We start from the raw sequence: 18709 nt of genomic DNA, 5'->3' as shown, positions 1-18709 counted from the left end.
GGAGTGCAGACCCTAGATCTGCTGAGTGACTGCAGTGCTGTGTGCATAGTGAATAAAGACCTACTGTTTAATATACTTCTGTCCTGAGATTGAAGTCTATTGGGAAGAAGGAGAAAGAGACTCTCAAGCAGAGACTTCCCCCCATATCCTGGGGGCTGCAAGAGATGGAGGCCCTGTCACCGTGAGTACGAGTCAGGTTATACCCCAGAAGCCTGTCTTGTTGCTATCCCCTAACATCATGCGGGAGACTCAGGGCTACTGTTTATCAGCAGGTATGCACCACTACTTCCAGTAACTGGTGTAGCTTTCCCCATAATAGACCCTATCTGCGATTGGGGGGTGGGGGGGGTATGGGGGGGGACAACAGGGTTACATTTATATAATGTGAATGTAACAGTGTTTACTCCCCCCTCCCTCCCCCCATCGCAGATAGGAGCCATTACAGTGTGTGTGGGGTGCATACCTGCTGGTAACAAGAGGGCTGATTTGTCCGCGATGACTTTGGGGCGGGGGAGGTATATTGCAAACAGGAATGGTTTATTACTACACACTTTGCAGTAACACAACAGCTACGCAGCAGTCTTGTGCCGATTACAGTCTCCTTAGATCAGCTCTCACTGGAGATGGACCGTCACTACAGGCCAAGGGCACCCGCAGCCGTCCTAGCTCTTCCCCACATCCCTAGCGGAGGCAGAGGTATGGGTTCACACTCACTCCTCCCCACAGGGAAGAGCACATGGGTAGGCCCCAATCTCAGGCTCCCAGTCGTGTTACCTTTCTTCCTCAGAGGGAAGGAACAACCTCCAAATTTAGGGCGGTCCTGCCCTTAAGTACAGCCAGAAGGCGGGCACCCCGTTGTCCCAGCTACAACAGGATGTACCACCTCCCTGCTGTCACTCAAGTGCAGTACCAAAGGTGAAGGGGAAAACCCCATTCCAACTACTGGCAAGCCTGTAAATAACAGGGTTTACTGCCAGCCCATTGGGTAGAATAGTAGCCAGGGGGTACCCCGCTACATTAATAAAATAGACAAACAGTATAACAGAGCAGTAGAAAAGGACAGCTGAGTGCTGAGTTGCTCTTGGAAAATATATCACCAGCAGAAACCAGGAATACCCCTTGATAGATTACCTAGACCAGCTTTTCCCAAGTTCTGTCCCCAAGAACAACCACAGGCCAAGCATTCATGAAAGCCCATACCTAAGCAAGTAGTCTCAGTGATAACTTGAGCCACTGTAGTTTCATTGTTTAATTAAGTGTTGACTAGAGAAATCTTGACAACCTGGCCTTTTGGTTACTCTTATGGTCTTCCAGTACTTGCCACTATTAGAGAAAGGATACTGATCTTGGTGGAATATTTGGACTGCCCCAGCAGTTCTTAAGAATCTCACCTATAGTAAGAGGAATGTGTTTTGGTCTGCAGGTCACCTTCACCTCTGTAGAAGAATGTAAACAAATTGGAGGTGGTCTTCAGTGACATTCCAGAATATACATGGGCTGGCTCAGTCTATTATAAGAGATGGTGGAGGCTAATACAGTACATACATGGAAAAAATGGCATGCCTGAGACACAATGATATCCAAAATATCAAGGAAAAAACAGGAGTCCCTGATATTTGTGATACTTTGGGGCTTTTTTTATATCAGCTGAAATGGCCAATTGGTCCGTTTTGGGGCAAAATTCTGCATTGACCTCAATGGGGAATTTCAGACGAAAACAGCTCGGCCGGCCACTTTGGCCAATATAGAAAATCCCCTTTCGTATATAACACACGCATTTGTTAACTCCACCTCTATCTCTTCATTTACTTAACCTGCCTATATTTAAGTACATTATTAAAATAAGGTGGGATAATTGTCCACATTTGCTGGCAATATTTTATTTTTATTGTATTGCATTATTTTACTGTCATGTTTAAAATGTAATAGGTTCCTCAGTAAATATGCTTCTACCATGGTTTTATTTCTGCACCCATGAGGAAAGTAACGAGCTGGCACTCCATGGCACCTTTAGTGTAAAAAAAAGTGAGAGTTTATTAAGAGATCTATTTCTGCGCCAAGAAAGAAAAACATTCCTACTAGCAAATAGTCAAAAATATTGTCTTTGATATATGTAAATTCCATATGTAACCCCCTATGTGATACAAGCAATAACCTCACACTGCCCCCTGGCAGGTTTCTCTCTCATGTGCTAGGAACATGTGACTGATGATGGACGTAAGAGCAGCCAGTAACAAAGGTTGTGGAAGAGGTGGGACTAAGAGAAAGAGGAGCATTGAAGAGGGGCGGGCATGACAGGCATGAGTCATATCTGCACAAGCCTGAATGCCTCCAGTCTCGATCGAGAGTTACCGAGGGCCAGCTTGAGTCCCATTACCAAAGTCAGGGGAGTACGCCTGGGAGCTGCACGGGGCCTCAGGCGCTGTCAGAGGGGACCTTCAATGGCTGCAGTTAAAGTGGCACCTTTGGAAAGTACAGGCCCGCAACCCTTTCGTGCATTAAGAGTTCCCATGTTGTGCCGGCACCATTACACAGGCCCATATACCCAGGATGGGGTGGCCCACTCTCAATACTCACTGACATACACCCGTGCAGCGTTTATGTGAAGTATTATGATATATGCTGTATCATGAGTGCAGTGATCCTTTGTTGAGGATCACAATGTTCCTAAGACTTGGTAACAGTTATATAAAATCAGTTATATCACAAACGCCGTGTACTTATTTCCTGCTGTCTGACCGTAAGCCACGTGTTGCATATCGAGTAGCAATAAACGACTCGGGCCCCCATCTCAGCACCAGGTATCCATCTGAAGTCTAGAAATAGAAGGGTTACACATACTATTTTTGTTTTCTATGATAAATCTAGTGCTGCCACACCTCTGCTCATCTTTAATATTTGACTACTACTTGATGACTTGGTGCTTAGGAAGTGTCCATCTGGCTTGAACCATCATCCTCAACATTGTACGAAGTTATAATTTTTCTTCAGTAGTAAAGCATGGCTCTGAGCAGGGCCGCCAACAGGGGGGGGAGAGTTGGGACAAGAGTCCCGCACCTGGTGGCTGCTCGGCCGGCACTGCAAGTTGGGCCTGGCCAGATATCAGGCCCAACTTCTGCATTCAGCTACCAGGTCTCTGTTTGTCACCGCTGGGGCCCGGCTCTTCCCACGCCGGGCATCTCTCTCCCGTTGGTGTGCACCAGAAGCTGGGCACGCCTGGAAGTTGGGCCCAGATTCTGGCACACCCTGATGGGAGACAGAGGCAGGCCTGGCATTGGAGAGAGGCCCATAGCAGCTGGGGAGAGTGGGGCACCAGGGGTCTGAGACCACCAAAAAGGTAAGTGCGTATCTGGGTGGGTAGTGTTATTTGTATCTAGGAGTTAGTGGTGGTTGTATCTGGGGGGGTAGTGGTGTTTGTATCTGGGGGGGCTAGTGGCATTTGTACCTGGGGGCTAGTGGCATTTGTACCTGGGGGGTAGTGGTGTTTGTATCTGGGGGGGTAGTGGTGTTTGTATCTGGGGGTTGGTGGTGTTTGTATTTGGGGGGTTAATGGTGTTTGTATCTGGGGGGTTAGTGGTGTTTGTATATGGGGGGTTAGTGGTGCTTGTATCTGGGGGGGTAGTGGTGTTTGTATTTGGGGGGTTAGTGGTGCTTGTATCTGGGGGGTGGTGGTGTTTGTATTTGGGGGTTAGTGGTGCTTGTATCTGAGGAGGGGGGAATGAGTGGGAGAAGGGGGGATTGAGGGAGCGTCATTGACTGAGAAGGGGGTAATTGAGTTATAGCAGAGAGGGAGGAGAGGGAGAGTAGAGAGGGGGTGCAAGAAAGGTAGGGAGAAAGAGAGAGGGGTGAGGGGGGAGAGTGAGCGAGGAAGAGAGGGGGGAAGAGTGAGAGAGGGGGGAGAGAAAGAAAGGTGTGAAGGTGGGGCTCGCAAGGCCACCGGCATGGGGGGGGGGGCTTCAAAACTCTTGTTCTGGGCCCCGGGAAATCTGTCAGCGGCCCTGCCTCTGAGGAAGCACCCACTGGGTGTGAAACATGTTATGGCTTGTGGTTTTCTGTCGGCTTAGACCCCTGGGAGGTCCAGATAAAGCAGATCTTTTGAGAAGAAAGAACTAATGTTTCAACTTGTTATTCTAGCAAAGGGCGGCGCTGATTGTTTTCCCGTAGTAAAGCAGACCTAGCCTTGATAAGGAAGATATATACAGTACTGTGCAATCTGGATGTGTGGAGCTAGCAGGAGAGGTTGCACAAAAGGGTTTCTTGTACAGAAAACTGTTGTTAAGGACACCTTAAGGAGAGAAGCAATTCTAAATTAATGTAAATCCTAAGACTGAAGAATACTGTAGATAACTCTATTTAAAAACCATATCAGTCATAAACAGATCACAATGCAATCAGTCTTTTGAAGATCTTTTACAGAGTAAGTGGTTAAACCTTGTCAATGAATGTGGATGTGTCAGCCATGGATACAATCCCAATTTAGTTAATAGTTGGTGCTTTGGAAACCCTTACATGCTGTATACTGGTAGCCACTGTAACATTGTACTGTATTCAGCCTCTTTTCTAATTATGATGTTATTTTTCATATTCATATATAACATTGACACTAAATGATTCCAATTTGTACATAATGCTTTGTTAAAAGCCTATTTGGCTTCATTTGTATTTCCAGGCTCTCAGTCCATTATTAATCCATACAGTTCAGCTTCAAAATATAAAAATTGTTAACCACGCTTTTATGCTAGGGTAGCATAATCTTTATTTCTTCAGACACTCTGATCAAACATTAAATTGATGAAAGACATAATGCAGACAGAACCACAAACTGAACTGGTAATAATTGCATAAAAGGAGAAATTGAGACCGTTAATTGCACCCTCTTTCCTGTGACTTTGAGAGTGGATTTTAAAGCAACAGTCGCCAATGTTTTCTCTGCTCGTTTGGCAGGGTATTTTCATTTTTTTTTTTTTTTTTTTTAACATCCCCTTAACGGATTCGTGGTCTCCCGACCTCCGGAGACCTCGCGGTTTTTGAGATATTAGCAATTCCTCTACCAGGCAAAAAAATACTTACCTCGTGGACACTACGGTATATAGCAGGGGTAGCCTACTCCAGTCCTCAAGAGATACCAACCATCCTGGAACCTCTCTGCATGTTTGTCCCTGTTCTGAGGCAGCCATTACTCTTCAGTCGCCATTTGCAACATTGATGCTTTCCCTTGTGGCTTCCCAGCCTGTTGCCTTAGCAACCCCCCTCTGCTCAAATCTGAGATGGTTTGGCTATCCTCCCGTTAGTGGTTTACCCCATTACTTGTTCCTGAATGGACAGAAAAGCAGGCCTCTCTCTTCCAACCGGCAGCCTTCAGGAGCAGTCAGTTGTCCCATCTCCTGGTAGAATGATCATAACATACCTCTCCCTCACTTTTGCCACCTGCCCAGTTCCCCCCCCTTTTTGTTTATTGTTCCTTTTTTTTTTTTTTACAATAAAAGCACAAAAGGAAGAAGGACTCTAGGTGCATCTACGAGGAGTGAGTTGACTGCCTGTCTCTACCACTTGCCACAGTGTGCTTGAGTCAGAACATCAACAGGTTAGGTTTTTAGGATATCCCTTCTTCAGCACAGGTGGGTCAATCAGTGGCTCAGTCTGTGAATGGGATAAGCAGGGACATCCTGAAAATATGGCCCGCTGGTAGCTTTTGGGGACTGCAGTTGAGAAAGCGCTCTGAGAAGCGTGAAACGTTGGTGGGGCTCTCCGTTGCCCTTTTTTCCATGACCAATAAATAACTTTTTTATGGGATACGCACCCTCCTCTCTACTTTTTTTCTGGATATCTACAGTAGTGCTCTGCCAGTTCTCTTCCTTTCTATCAGTTTACCCTTCGGACAGAAGCACACCTGGGGACCCCTTACCTGTGGATCGCACGGACGTTGCAGCACTCAGAGTGAGTTAACCGCTTGCTACATGTTTTCCTGTTCAGGACTTTGTTAAGACAGTTGGTACTGTACATCCCAGGGTGTGATCATGCTTATTTTTCCTGGTATTACTGTTTACATTAGCGTCACTTATTAGTGAGCTTATTATCCAGGACTTGCATCCCAGTAACTGTCTTCTATCAAGCTTATGTCCAGGGGTCCCCCCACAAGTATCTGGCTATTCACTCATTTACCCATCTTACTGTTGTGGTCTTTAGCATTACTCACTCACATGAGTCAGAACATCAACAGGTTAGGTTTTTAGGATATCCCTTCTTCAGCACAGTTGGGTCAATCAGTGGCTCAGTCTTTGATATCCTGAAAATATGACCCGTTGGTAGCTTTTGGGGACTGCAGTTGTCTCTCCCTGCTATATAGCCACAGGGTTCAACCTAGCTCCAGCAGCATATAGAAAGCTACAGTGTTATCGGGAGATGACGTTCCAACATTCTATTGGTGACCCCATGACCATATTAGTAGTTTTTTGTGTGCCTCACATAGGCAATATCTCGGAAACATGGTGGTTAGAGAACCACAGATCAGCAGGGTCAGGTGTGTATGTATGAATATATATAACAAATTAAAAGAGTGGGGACTGCGGCTTTAAGAACTTGTTCAGTTGTCATTTAGTAATAATGGTTTCTAACAGTACTAGTGTATTATTTAACAGAAATGTTGCTCTGTTAGAAAATAAATAGGATAGTCTTAAAAATAAACTTCTTCAAGAAAGTAAAATCTTTTTCATATATTGAATGAATAATCTTGTCAAATGCAGAAAGATTTAAAAAAAAAAAAAACATCTATAACTTTCATTTTCTTACACACCAGTAACTTTATACAACTTTTGTCTTTATGAATTACCTTTTGCAAAGGCAATTCAAATTACAGGAAGTCTGACTGTGTGTGATAATTTGGATTGATTGTTAATTATCTCTGCAAGTAAATAGCTCTGCAATCTCCATAATCATCAAAGATTTTCTATCTGTCAACCATTTCTGCCCATCTATTTAATATATAGCCCAAAGAAGATGAACAGACAGTAGTATATCAATAATTTAGATTCCTCTCTGTCCTCATTGGTGAAAATGTTCAAGCTTTATAAAAATGAATCTTTATAACCTATACAGTACCTTAAACAGGGTACAGCATGTACGACTTTAATTTATTGATCAATGTTGAACAAGGTATTGGTATTCTGTATATATTCTCCTTTTTAATTCCCATGATCTTTCATAGCATTGTTCAGAAGACCAACTAACAATTTTCCCACTTTTTTAATTAGCTTGATAAATTGCATAGATTTGTGCATTCTGGCAATATCTGGTCAATTGGGCACATGCTTCAAATGATACTACGGATTATCGCATCCGTTCCGGCGTTAAGGGTGGAACGGGTATGATAACCAGTGACGTAGCTAGGCATGTTGTTGTTTGCTTATGCGCATGCGTGATCGACTGTGCATGGATGATCGGAGCTTGCCGGTCACGCATGCGCATGAGCAACCGGCATACGCCGATCGCTCATGCGCACGAACAGCCAGCAAATTTCAATCGCGCATGCGCAGTCAGCAAGTGCCGATTGTGCATGCGCAGTTGGCAAGCAGATCAGCAGATTTGCGCAGACAAATATGGTCACCCTAGAGAGCAGGCCCCTCGGACTTTGCCAGTGCTATAGCTACGCCACTGATGCATGTGCACCAATGTCTGTTCCTTTTTTTGTGCTCTCAGTGAAGTCCAAAATAATCAGTTTTAAACAACCATGTGCCCTTAATACTAACGTAACCCCCCTGCATGGCCTCTAGGGAGATTACATTGGTGTGTTACTGTATGTATGGCTACTCCACATGGGTTCCCTTGACTCAGGGTGCTGGATTCAGGTGGCTGGGTGATGAGGTAGCAAGTTTGTGGCATAATGGATGCCAGGAACTTTTGTCATACAAGAGTCTTTTATTCAGGTCCCCAGGCATGGGGGCACTTTATTTCTTTATTGTTATCGATGCTTTATGTGCTTCCATCAATGCCTACTCAACGCTCAGATGGAGGTATATCTCTTAGATGCTTAACTGTTCTGAGACCTGGGCCCCCCTCCTTTTCTGTTCGAGATACCCCTCTGTATTATCCCAGCAATGCTAGGCCCATTGGCACTCCTAGCGGGTCCTGTACAAGTGACCCCAATACCTTTGGTCTGTGTGGGAACTGCCACTTCCCTGCAGCTGGAAAGGACTGTTAATGCAGATCCATGGTTAGAGTCGATCCGCCGACACACAGGGTCATCGTTACAGAGGCCCTCTATGGCATGCTGTTTTCATACTTTGAAACTTATATTGGACTCCCTTAGGATTCCAGAAGAATATTAACTTAACCAGGATACTGTCCCTGTACAACACAATAAAGAAGAGAGGGACCTGGTCTGTGCTATTGTATAATAAACATCCCTATCTCTCCACCCTGATGCTGCTCTCCTCTTGTCCTCCTGGAACCTAACCTTCTCAAACATTCCCCTCCCCTTATGTACTCTCTGTGAGGTCATGATCCCATGGCAACACAGGGTGGGGCCCGGTACACGCTAACCATACTGGTAACCCTGTAGATGAAGGGATGTTACCCCAAGTAGTAACTCTGATATGCATATGGCTCCCTTTCTTCTAAACTTTAGCTAAGTACTGTAGTTTAGCATGAACCTGTAGTTGGCATAAAAGATGATCAGAGCTAGAAGTTATTGCATGCAGCCTCAAATACAAGAAATATCACCATATTTCCTGCTTCCTCGATACAAAGCAACTGTCACTCTAAACCAGAGGTGGCCAACTCCAGTCCTTGGTGGCCACCAACAGGTCAGGTTTTCAGGCTATCCCTTCTTCAGCAAAGGAGACTCAATCAGTGGCTCAGTCAAAGACTCTCCTATGATACCTTTTACCCATATCTGCTGCCTTTGATACTGTTGACCACTCACTTCTCCTTCACACTCTCCGATCTCTTTAAAACGCACCACCATGTTTATTAATAACTATACAGCTGAACCCTCCGAAACATCGCAAAGATACACCTTTTCCTCTGTTGCTCTATTGCTAAAAGTATACAGCATGCCCTCATTCTCTCCCTTCTCAACTATTGTAACTTTCTACTGTCCAGCCTTCCTGCCTCTCACCTGTCTCCCCTTCAATCTATCCTAAATGATGCTGCTAGAATCACTTTACTCTCTCCTAAATCTGTCCCAACGTCTCCCCTGCTGAAATCCCTCTCCTGGATTCCTATCAAATCCCGTATTACACAGAAAAGTCTCCTCCTCACTTTTAAGGCTATACGCTTTTCTGCCCCTCCTTCCATCTCAGCCCTAATCCTTCGCTGTCCCGACTCTTGCGTTCTGCTCAAGGATATCTTCTCTCTAGCCCTTTTGTATCTAAAGCCCTCTCCCACCTAAAACCTTTCAGACTCACTTCCCCACGCCTCTGGAATGTCCTTCCCCTCAATATCTGACTAGCACCCTCTATCCACCTTTAAGACCCATCTTAAAGCACACCTCCTTAACGAAGCATATGGGTAGCTCTGTGGCTGATACTATATATCTCATACATCGACCGTGGCCCCTTACAGGCGCACTTACTAGAACACCTTCCTACTGTCTCTGTATGTCCTTCCTACTTACCATTATTTTGGGACAGGGACTCCTTTTCCTATTGTTACTTTTATGTCTCAATCGCTTATTCCCATTATGTGTTATATTATTATGTCACGTGTGAAGCGCTACGTACATGGATGCTCTGTATAAATAAAGATATACATATATCGGATGCACTAATCCTGAACATTTCTACATACAGCTACAGCAGCCATTATTCAAACAAATCATGGCGCCAATTTCGTGTGCTCTGCTGTACTCCACGCAGCATGAACGCGGCCAATCGCCCCAGGCACCCGCGCTTATCGCGATTGCTTTGTTGAATTTCATGGATTCTGTTTCTTTGGGTGCAATGAAATGAATGAATTGCAATGTGTACAGTACTGTGCTACTGTGTCAATTTCAGGTGTTTAAAAAACAGAACTTTAAAATGCAATTTTCTGCACTCGCTGCACTCGCGTCATAAGGCGGTAAGGTGGAAGACATCCCGCGTCATGGCATGGGTATTCCGATGTACACAACGCGTGAAGTGTTTGAATAACGGCCGCTGCAGCTGTAGTGTAGTATCCATCTTTTTTTTTTTTTACCAATCTTTTTCGTTTATTGGGGTTTTGCAACAAAAATACAAACAGTAATAGCATATTATCACTGACAGTGAAGTCATAGGCACATGACTGCGGATTGTATAAATCAACACCAATAAACTGATTTTCTCTTTACTTAAAGATGGGTTAAAGGGCGAGACAAAGGGAGGGGGGAGATGGGAGAGACAGAGAGAGACGGGGGGAGGGGGGGTTAAAGGGAATGTACCGAGGCAGTCGACTCCAATTCCGGTACTCTTGGGGTTCATGTTAGAGCTAGGATCGGAAGGATCTGTGGGGGACGGCACCCGGCCACGGTTCCCAGATTTTGTAAAATTGAGGCATTCTTTGTTTCAGCATGGCTGTAAGCCTTTCCATGCTCATGACCATGTTTATTCTATTGACAACTGTACTGGAAGGTGCTTTTATTTGTTTCCAGGCCGCTGCGATTGAGCACCTGGTGGCAGTTAGGATAGAGGAGATCAGCCTTAACATTGGGGAGGGCAGGTCATCTATAGGTTTACCCACCAGATATGTCAGAGGGTCCAGTGGGATATCGAGACCTAGAGTCTCGTAGAGAAGCTTCTGGATTCTGGTCCAGAACTTCTGGAGTAGTACCCATCTTTAAGTAAGATTGTTATGTCTTCTTTTTTTCATTATCAGCCTCTTTATGTCACAGCGCCCATAATTGGGGCAAAAAACATTCAAACCTTTATATCCCTTTGTTATTATCCAGGTGGGAGGGCTCTAGTTTTATTTTCATTTAGAAATTAAATCACATTCTGCTATCACAAAAAAAGAACACCCTGTGGTTATAGAAAATGTGATTTATGAAGATCAATTTGGTTAGGGTTTGACAGAAGCTAAGCACTATGGCTAAACTATGGGGCAAATTGCTCTGTTGGAGGATGACAATTAATTCTTCTGCGACAATGGATAGTATGGCCCAAATTTGCTATGCAGTCTTCTGCAGTGAGATAGCTTCTGATGCTGGAGGAGATCTTACAGCCCATTGACTTGAGTGGGCTGTAAGGTGTGTTCCAGTACTAGAAGGTTCCATATGGAAGAAGACTGCTTAGGAAACATGGCCCTATAGATTGTATTTACTACAGTACGCACAGTATCTATAAACTATAACAATAAAAACATTGAAAAAGAGATTCTGTCTGCCTGTCAAGGCCATAACTCCCAAACCATGAAACCTAGACACCTGAAACTTTGCAGGCATATTAAGGAGACCCCAGGGGTATGCATCTGTGTGTTCTTTTTTATTTTTATTTAAAGACATTAATTTGGTAAGGGATTAAAATGTATCTGACAAGCAAGTCAGCCTGGGGGTGTTGTACCTGGTAGGCTACGTATCTGGTACGTGACATCATAATGCTCATAGCCTGGTGGTAGATAATGAGCGTCAGTTAGCTATCCAGTTTACACAGAAAACAGACAAAGAAATAGAGGACGTCATGGGAGGAAGAAGCAAGAATGCTGGAGAAGGAGAGAGAGGCGGATAGAATTGGGGACATCTTAAGGTATTAAAGGAAAGTGATGGGAGGGAGAGAGAAGAGGGGGAGAGAGAGAAAAGAGAGGGGGAGTGAGAAGAGGGGGCAGAGTGGGAAAAGGGAGGAGGAGATAGGGATGAGTGAGTAGAGGAGGGAGGGAGAGAGAGGGATAGTATAACGATGCTGGTCTTAAGAGAGGAAGCGGATCCATAGGGCTGAGGTAGGATATTGAATCACCAACCTGAACCTAGAGACTATAATAATGTCCATTGCCAAATTAATCCAAGGCTGATCAGGGATAGGCAATAGTTGGTGAAGGCCTCAGAGGAGGACTCTGGACACCTTGGTTTGAGCACAAGCAGCATAAGCGGCTACAAAGTTTTGTATTGAATTGAATTTCTGGCCACCAGCTAAGTACTCAGACATATTTCTTACTCCAGAGTGACCGATGAACATTGACTGAGGTCCCCAACTGAGAACCTCTTTATGTAGTGTAGCCCTGCTTCCTATCGAACACAGGCCGCTACTCGGTGCTGTATCACCTGTAGGCTCGCAGGGCCTAAGTCTCTGCCACGGAGAGCCTGGGGTACTCGCGCAATACTTATAATGGGTGCAGCGCCTCCACCTGCGACAGCTCCCGCCAGAGGGGGAGTGGACCTTCGCAGGTCGTATGCACGATAAATACCATCACACAGCAGGATACCTTAACCAAACGACTTTACTTTCATGCAATACCTTACACATATATGATATCAGCGCACTCCCTAGAGGAGACACTCTACTTGCGTCACGGCGGACGCCAACTCTCCTGGGTCCCTCCACCGGGTGATCCCACCCCGTGTCCAATCCCCTTGGGATATGTCCTCCCACCCTCAAGTGAGTCAGAATAGATATGTATATGTGAGTGTGACTGTGCAGCAACAGTGTCCCGAATTAAATGATGGTACCGTTGGTGCACTTGTAGAAATACCTGCCGGGTACTCCGGTACCCGGTACTGCTACAATCTTCACAAAGGCTACGCTGGATATAGAAGTCATCCTTCCACCCACGTGGCGGTCCAGGGCGATCCCACCCAGACACGCGGCGGCTGTTAGCGGGGTCTGAGCCCAGACCTCCCACCAAGTAAGACAGTCCTGCTTTCGCTCTTATGGCACTAACGGGAATCAGGAACCTCACTATGGCAATCCCTAGCTCCGCTTGTCTCTACTGGGACTCAGGGCCTGACTGGGCCTGACTGGGCCTGGGGCAGGCGGCCTACGCAGGGGCGGTTGGCCTCCCCTACTCCGAAGCTCCGTCTCCTCTCCTCTCCAGCCAGATCTGAGCCAACGTGCGCGCAACCCCTTCCTCCTCCTCCTCCCAACTCTCAGCCCATTGGCTCAACTCTATCACGGGGTCTCCGTGGGGCTGCTTGGACCCATGCCTCGCTACCTCCCTCCAATTAGCACTCTCCTCCTTCGCGGGCTTTGGCCAAACACTCTGCGCAGGCGCAACCTCTGTCTAGGTTAGGTCCACACAGGTGCCAACCAGAACATGGTGTCTTGCATGACGGGGAGCGTCCGTATCGGAGTACTCTCTATGCAGTGCACCCTCCCCCAACATCTAGAGTGAGAAAGGGGATCCCGACTACAGTAGGGAAAAAGGAACATAGAGTCTCTATGGTGGTAAAGATACCTGAGCTGGAACTTACGACTGTGCTTGCAGAATTTTTTACAAAAGGGAAGATGAAACTGAGAAGATAATGCAGGAATGGGGCGATGGGACCTTCATCAGTCTCTAAAGTCTCTTCCATGGAGAATTGCTGGAAAAGGCGTTCACTGTCATATTCTTTGGACCGGAATTGTCGGAAGTGAGGAAGAACTGAGAGACAGGTCCCAGAGCTGGGGCTGGAAACAGTATTTGCCAGTATGCATGATGGCTGACATAGCTTCAGTGTGGGTGTGCAGACTGCGCCAATCTATTATAATAATGAAAGATTCTGTCTGTCAGGGCTATAGATGAAAGACCATGAAACCTAGAAACCTGAAACTTTGCAGGTATATTAAGGAGTATCTTAGGTGATATTTTAATTTAAACGCATTCATTCTATGAGTGATTAACATTTCTCTGACAGGAAACTCAGCCAGAGGGTGTGGTACCTGGTAGGCTATGTATCTAACATGCACATAGCCTGGTGGCAGATACTGTATGGAGAGTCAGATAGCTAAAACGTTTACACAGAATGCAGACGTAGAAAGAAAGAGAGACATTTTGATGCGAGGTGAAGGCAAGAATGCTGGAGAAGGAGAGAGAGGCGGAAATAAATGGGGACATCATAAGATATTAAAGGAAAGTGATGGAAAGGAGAGAGATGAGGGGGAAGAGAGATATGGGTGGAGAGAGATGGGGGAAAGAGAGAAGAGGGGAGAGAGAAGAAGGAGAGAGAAAAGAGGGGGAAAGAGAGAAGAGGGGGAAGGAGAGAGAGGAGGGGGGAGGATGTGAGAGGGGAGAGAGAGAAGAGGGGGAGAGAGATGAGGGAGAGAGGGGAGAGAGATGAGGGGAGTAGGGGGGACAGGGGAGAGAACGAGGGGTTTGGAGGGAGAGAGAGAGAAGGTGGTAGAGAAAGAGAGAATGTGGGGAAAGATAAAGGTCACAGAGGTAATGCATGTTTATACTGAACTTTTTAATAAAACAAACAATAACAGTCAATTTCATGGGCTTTTATAGTTGGGTGTGCAGCCTCACTCACTGGAAGGTGTAATTATTGATCGGGTTAAAGAGGGCACCATTATCGATTGATTCACAGTTTCAAGTCGGCAATGGAAAAGATGACTCCAGAGTACCACAACCCGTGCAAAGCCGGGCACTGCAGATAGTTTAAAACAGGAGAAGCCGGATTAAAATTCCTAGCTCCATACAATGAATGTAAAAAAGAGCCGGCTAGGTAAGTGGACATACATGGTTGCCGGTTTGATTGCTCACAGTTGCTTGTTTCAGAGAAGCACCCTGCAAGTGGAAGCGCGGAAGACAAATCCAGGAAAGAGAACGCTCACCAACATCTAGCAACACTAACCGGAGAAACAGAGGACGAATCCTTCCAGGAACCCAGTCATGAGAAGAAAACGCGCCATGGAACTTTCTCTTCCAGTGATGAATGCAACAAAATACTTCCCTACGACGAAGAAAACAAAACAACATCACATCAAACAGATAACGAAGGTAAAATTAACTGGTCGTTTACAAAGACAAATTGCCTACATGCTTCAGTCCGACTTTTTTTTTTATAACAAGTTTAAAATACACTTGATACAAACACGGCGAAAACCCCTCCTATAATTGTACCCTCTTCTGAAGGTTTTCAAAAGGTTTATAACCCTTATTGCTCATCATTAGAATCACTGCTTTATTATTTCTTCAATAATAATAGCATGTTCTTGTATAGCGCTGCTAATTGTACGCAGCGCTTTACAGAGACATTTTGCAAGCACAGGTCCCTGCCCCGTAGAGCTTACAATCTATGTTTTTGGTGCCTGAGGCACAGGGAGATAAAGTGACTTGCCCAAGGTCACAAGGAGCCGACACCGGGAATTGAACCAGGCTCCCCTGCAGCAATCTCAGTGTCAGTCAGTGTCTTTACTCACTGAGCCGCTCCTTCTCTATAGTTCAATTACTATATTCCAGTGCAGTAGAAAGCAGCATTGGTGTTATTTTCCTAATATTTTTTCTTGAGTTGCTCTAATTTATGGTTTCTAGAGCTACATTTTTAAAAGTGTAAGTATATCTTAACGTGAGGACTATCTGAGATATACATCAATGCAGGGGCGCTCAACTGCAGTCCTCAAGCTCAGCACAGGTGGCTCAATCTGAGCCTCCGATGATTGAACCACCTGTCCTCAAGCTGGGATGTCCTAAAAAACCTCACCTGTTGTTGGGGGGGGGGGGGGAGAGCTTGAGGACTAGAGTTGAGCTCCCCTGGTTTAGTGTACAATGCTGCACAATGTACTATATAGTGTACTATGTAACCTCAACACCGTACATGAGAAACAAATGTTAACAATTTCACAGTGGAGCTAAAACAGATTGGCTGTAGTATATGGAACACAGCTGGGTACTCCTTTTGCACACTTTGTGGTGGCGTTATTATTGAACCAAATAGGAATAGATGCCTAATTGTTATTATCTATTATTTATGTGTGCCATCACTCTTAAAACCAGTTAAAAGGGCTCACATATGCAGATTTTATAAAATGTGTTATATCCATTAGCAGAGTTCATGGTGTGTGCTCTGAAGGGAATTTAAAAGCATCTTTACTGCACATCAAAGTGTGTGTGCTGCAACATTATTATTAAAACATGGTGGGGTTTTTTTTTTGTTGCTAAATCCCAATTCAGAATATTAATGTCTGAAGAAGTAAAGATTGTATATTCTATTACCCATTCCTCTTAGAGTTTCCAAACACAGCCGAATAAATGTAAAAAAATAATGATGTTTTAAGAAAAGCAATTCACATGTATAACACTGCTTAGAATGTGTCACCGTTTCTTTGGCTTTATATTTAATATCTGTTACCTAGGTGTAAAAGGGTTGGGGGGGTTATCATAAATGTAAAATACAGTACCTAATAAGAATAGCGTTAATTACATCATGGACTACTGGGTAAAATGATTACATTTTCTACATTGTATATTTCATACAATTAAATGTGTCAGTGTAACCCTATAAAATCTTTTCATTTTAGAATTATTGCAGCTCATTTGCTGAAGAACAAAATGTAATATGAATGTGCAGTCTCCACAATTTAATGGTTTTCATATTGCAAACCAAGCTTGGAAGTTAGTTGTACTTATGTGAGCTTATCTAGATGTTGACATATTTTGCCTGCGTGGGTTGATTACTACTTTCCTTCTTCAGGGTCTTACAAAAATCAGGTGGAGCAAAGATTAAGTACTCTTCTGAAGAACCGGGAAAATAAAATAAAAAAATTCAGAAATTAAGTAAAAAATTCTAGTGGCTATTATGGCGTTGCAGAAGTGCGTGTTTGTTGTAGGTTGTGATACCTTTTAAGGGATTCTTCATAGATGGAAGTGTCATGTACAGCACTTTCAAAACCTAGCAGGTCTGTTCTTGGTGTACTTCCCCAACCTTGGGTGACTCTGACCTCTGGTAACACACTTCATCCTGGGTCAGAGGGACATGTGAAGATACATTGTTCACATGATAACAAGCCATCACATCTACAATATTGATGGGCTGGAGTGGGTCAACTCAGTTCTGATCCCAGAATCTACAGTACCTTTGTGACCTTGGGCAAGTCAACTTATTTCCCTGTGCCTCAGACACCATAAATAAGAATGTAAGTTCTACGGGGAATGGACTCATGCCTGCAAAATGTTACGGACAGCGCTATATAGGAATTAATATTATCATTAATAATCATATATACTATAACATAATGTTGCTATTGAATTTCACTTTTCTCTATTGACAGGTGAATGTGCGTCCCTCATCCTCGCCTGCTTGTTCTGCCACTTTTGCGACTTCCTGGTCATGCTACCAAATGCGTGTGAAAGTATGTTGACCAACATGTGTTGCCCATCTCACAGGTATCACCATACGTCTGATGAGGATCTTGGCAATGACTGCAACTGCAACTGCGACTTTGACTGCGGCTTGTTTGACGTATGCCAGGAATCAAGTGAATGTCTGGAACTTGCGTTAGAGATTTCGGAAATCTGTTATCACTGAAATGATATACCATTAAAATTAAAATGCTGCTTTATATTACATTGGCATTATAAAATATCCTTTGGTAAGTCTCCTGGTTTAACATTTGTAAAGCTACAGTCCCACTTAGAAAGTATTTTGCTTACTGTAATGGGAAAAAGCGCATCCAACAGCTTCTTAATCTGCAGTTTGTAACTAGATATGTTTAATCCTATCCCTGTTTGTGAAAGTTCCTGCAAGGAATTTTTTTTATATTGAGATTGTGTTAGCAAAACATTTAAGCAAAGTTTATTTTTAAATCTGCAGGGTCACAAAATGCATACGTTGGGAAAAGTGATGGAATTCACCAGCATTAGCCAATATTCTCTACTCTTGGCTAACTATTTTTGACAAACCCAAGAGTTGGTGTTGAGGTGGTCCTGAAAAAAAGGAAATCCAAGCACTAGAATTGAAGCAGGGAGCTCCAGTGACCCCCTGCTTCTGGAGATACTTACCTTGGTATTAGGGGCCCGGTAGCCGCTGTGCTCAGCTAGCAGGGATCACGTAATGGGCGCTTTTCAAAGCTCCCGCACCCTGTGGGCCAATAGGAAGCTGTGACATCATCAGGTGCAACTTGCTTAATGGTGTGTGATGCAAGAGCTTTCAACTTTAAAGCCCAGCTATCTTAGCCGGAGCAGCTACCGGCACCTACTTCAGAGGTAAGTATCTCCGGAAGCAGGGGGTCCCTGGAGCTGAAACGAATGGGTTTCAGTTCCTGAAATCCCCTGCTTCAATCCTTTGTTAAAAAAAAAAATAACAAGTGCTTGGATTGCTCCTTTAAAGCCACACTTACTAATGGGTGCTAAGGTTTAGCACGCCTTAACTCCCTTTCTCTTGAATGAGAGTTAACGTGTGCTAAAGCTTGACACCCATTAGTGAATCTGACCCTAAACGAGATATTCACAGCTGGTGGTAAAAATGTTTGTAACTTTCTTGCAGCCGCAAAAAAATCCAAACTTTGCGAAGTTTGTGACTTTGCGCTTTCGGACATCTCTACTTAGAACTTATTTTCATGCTTTAAGACAGTGGTTCCCAAGTTCAATTTTTAACTGCAACCAACAGCCAATGTATTCCAGGGAAATACACACTGAAGCAAGTTTTCTTTGGGATAATTACAACTGGGGTTAATTGGTTAATTAAGTTTAATTAGAGATATCTTTAAAAAAAATTCTATAGGTTGCTCGAGAAAACTGAAATGGGGGAGCCACAATTTTAGACACGCAGTATATTTTTTATATTTAGACCCCAAATTCTCTCTTCGGTTTACTTAGTTAGCAGCATCATGGCAAATATCCAGTAAAT

General features: G+C 44.3%; 1 protein-coding gene across 1 annotated transcript in view; it reads left to right on the top strand.

Moving 5' to 3' along the window:
• Positions 1 to 17644, top strand: part of MDFIC2 (MyoD family inhibitor domain containing 2) — a 55962-nt gene extending 38318 nt beyond the window's left edge. The window contains exons 3-4 of the mRNA XM_075573649.1: positions 14641 to 14862; positions 17133 to 17644. Of these exons, the coding sequence (XP_075429764.1) occupies positions 14641 to 14862; positions 17133 to 17389 (479 nt within the window). The 3' untranslated portion in view covers positions 17390 to 17644. The remainder of the gene's footprint in view (positions 1 to 14640; positions 14863 to 17132) is intronic.
• Positions 17645 to 18709: the final 1065 nt, after the last annotated feature.

The sequence above is a fragment of the Ascaphus truei genome, chromosome 17, assembly GCF_040206685.1.
Source record: "Ascaphus truei isolate aAscTru1 chromosome 17, aAscTru1.hap1, whole genome shotgun sequence".
NCBI classification, from domain to species: Eukaryota; Metazoa; Chordata; class Amphibia; order Anura; family Ascaphidae; genus Ascaphus; species Ascaphus truei.
The sequence above is the reverse complement of the archived record's forward strand: the minus strand, read 5'-3'. Positions and strand labels throughout refer to the sequence as shown.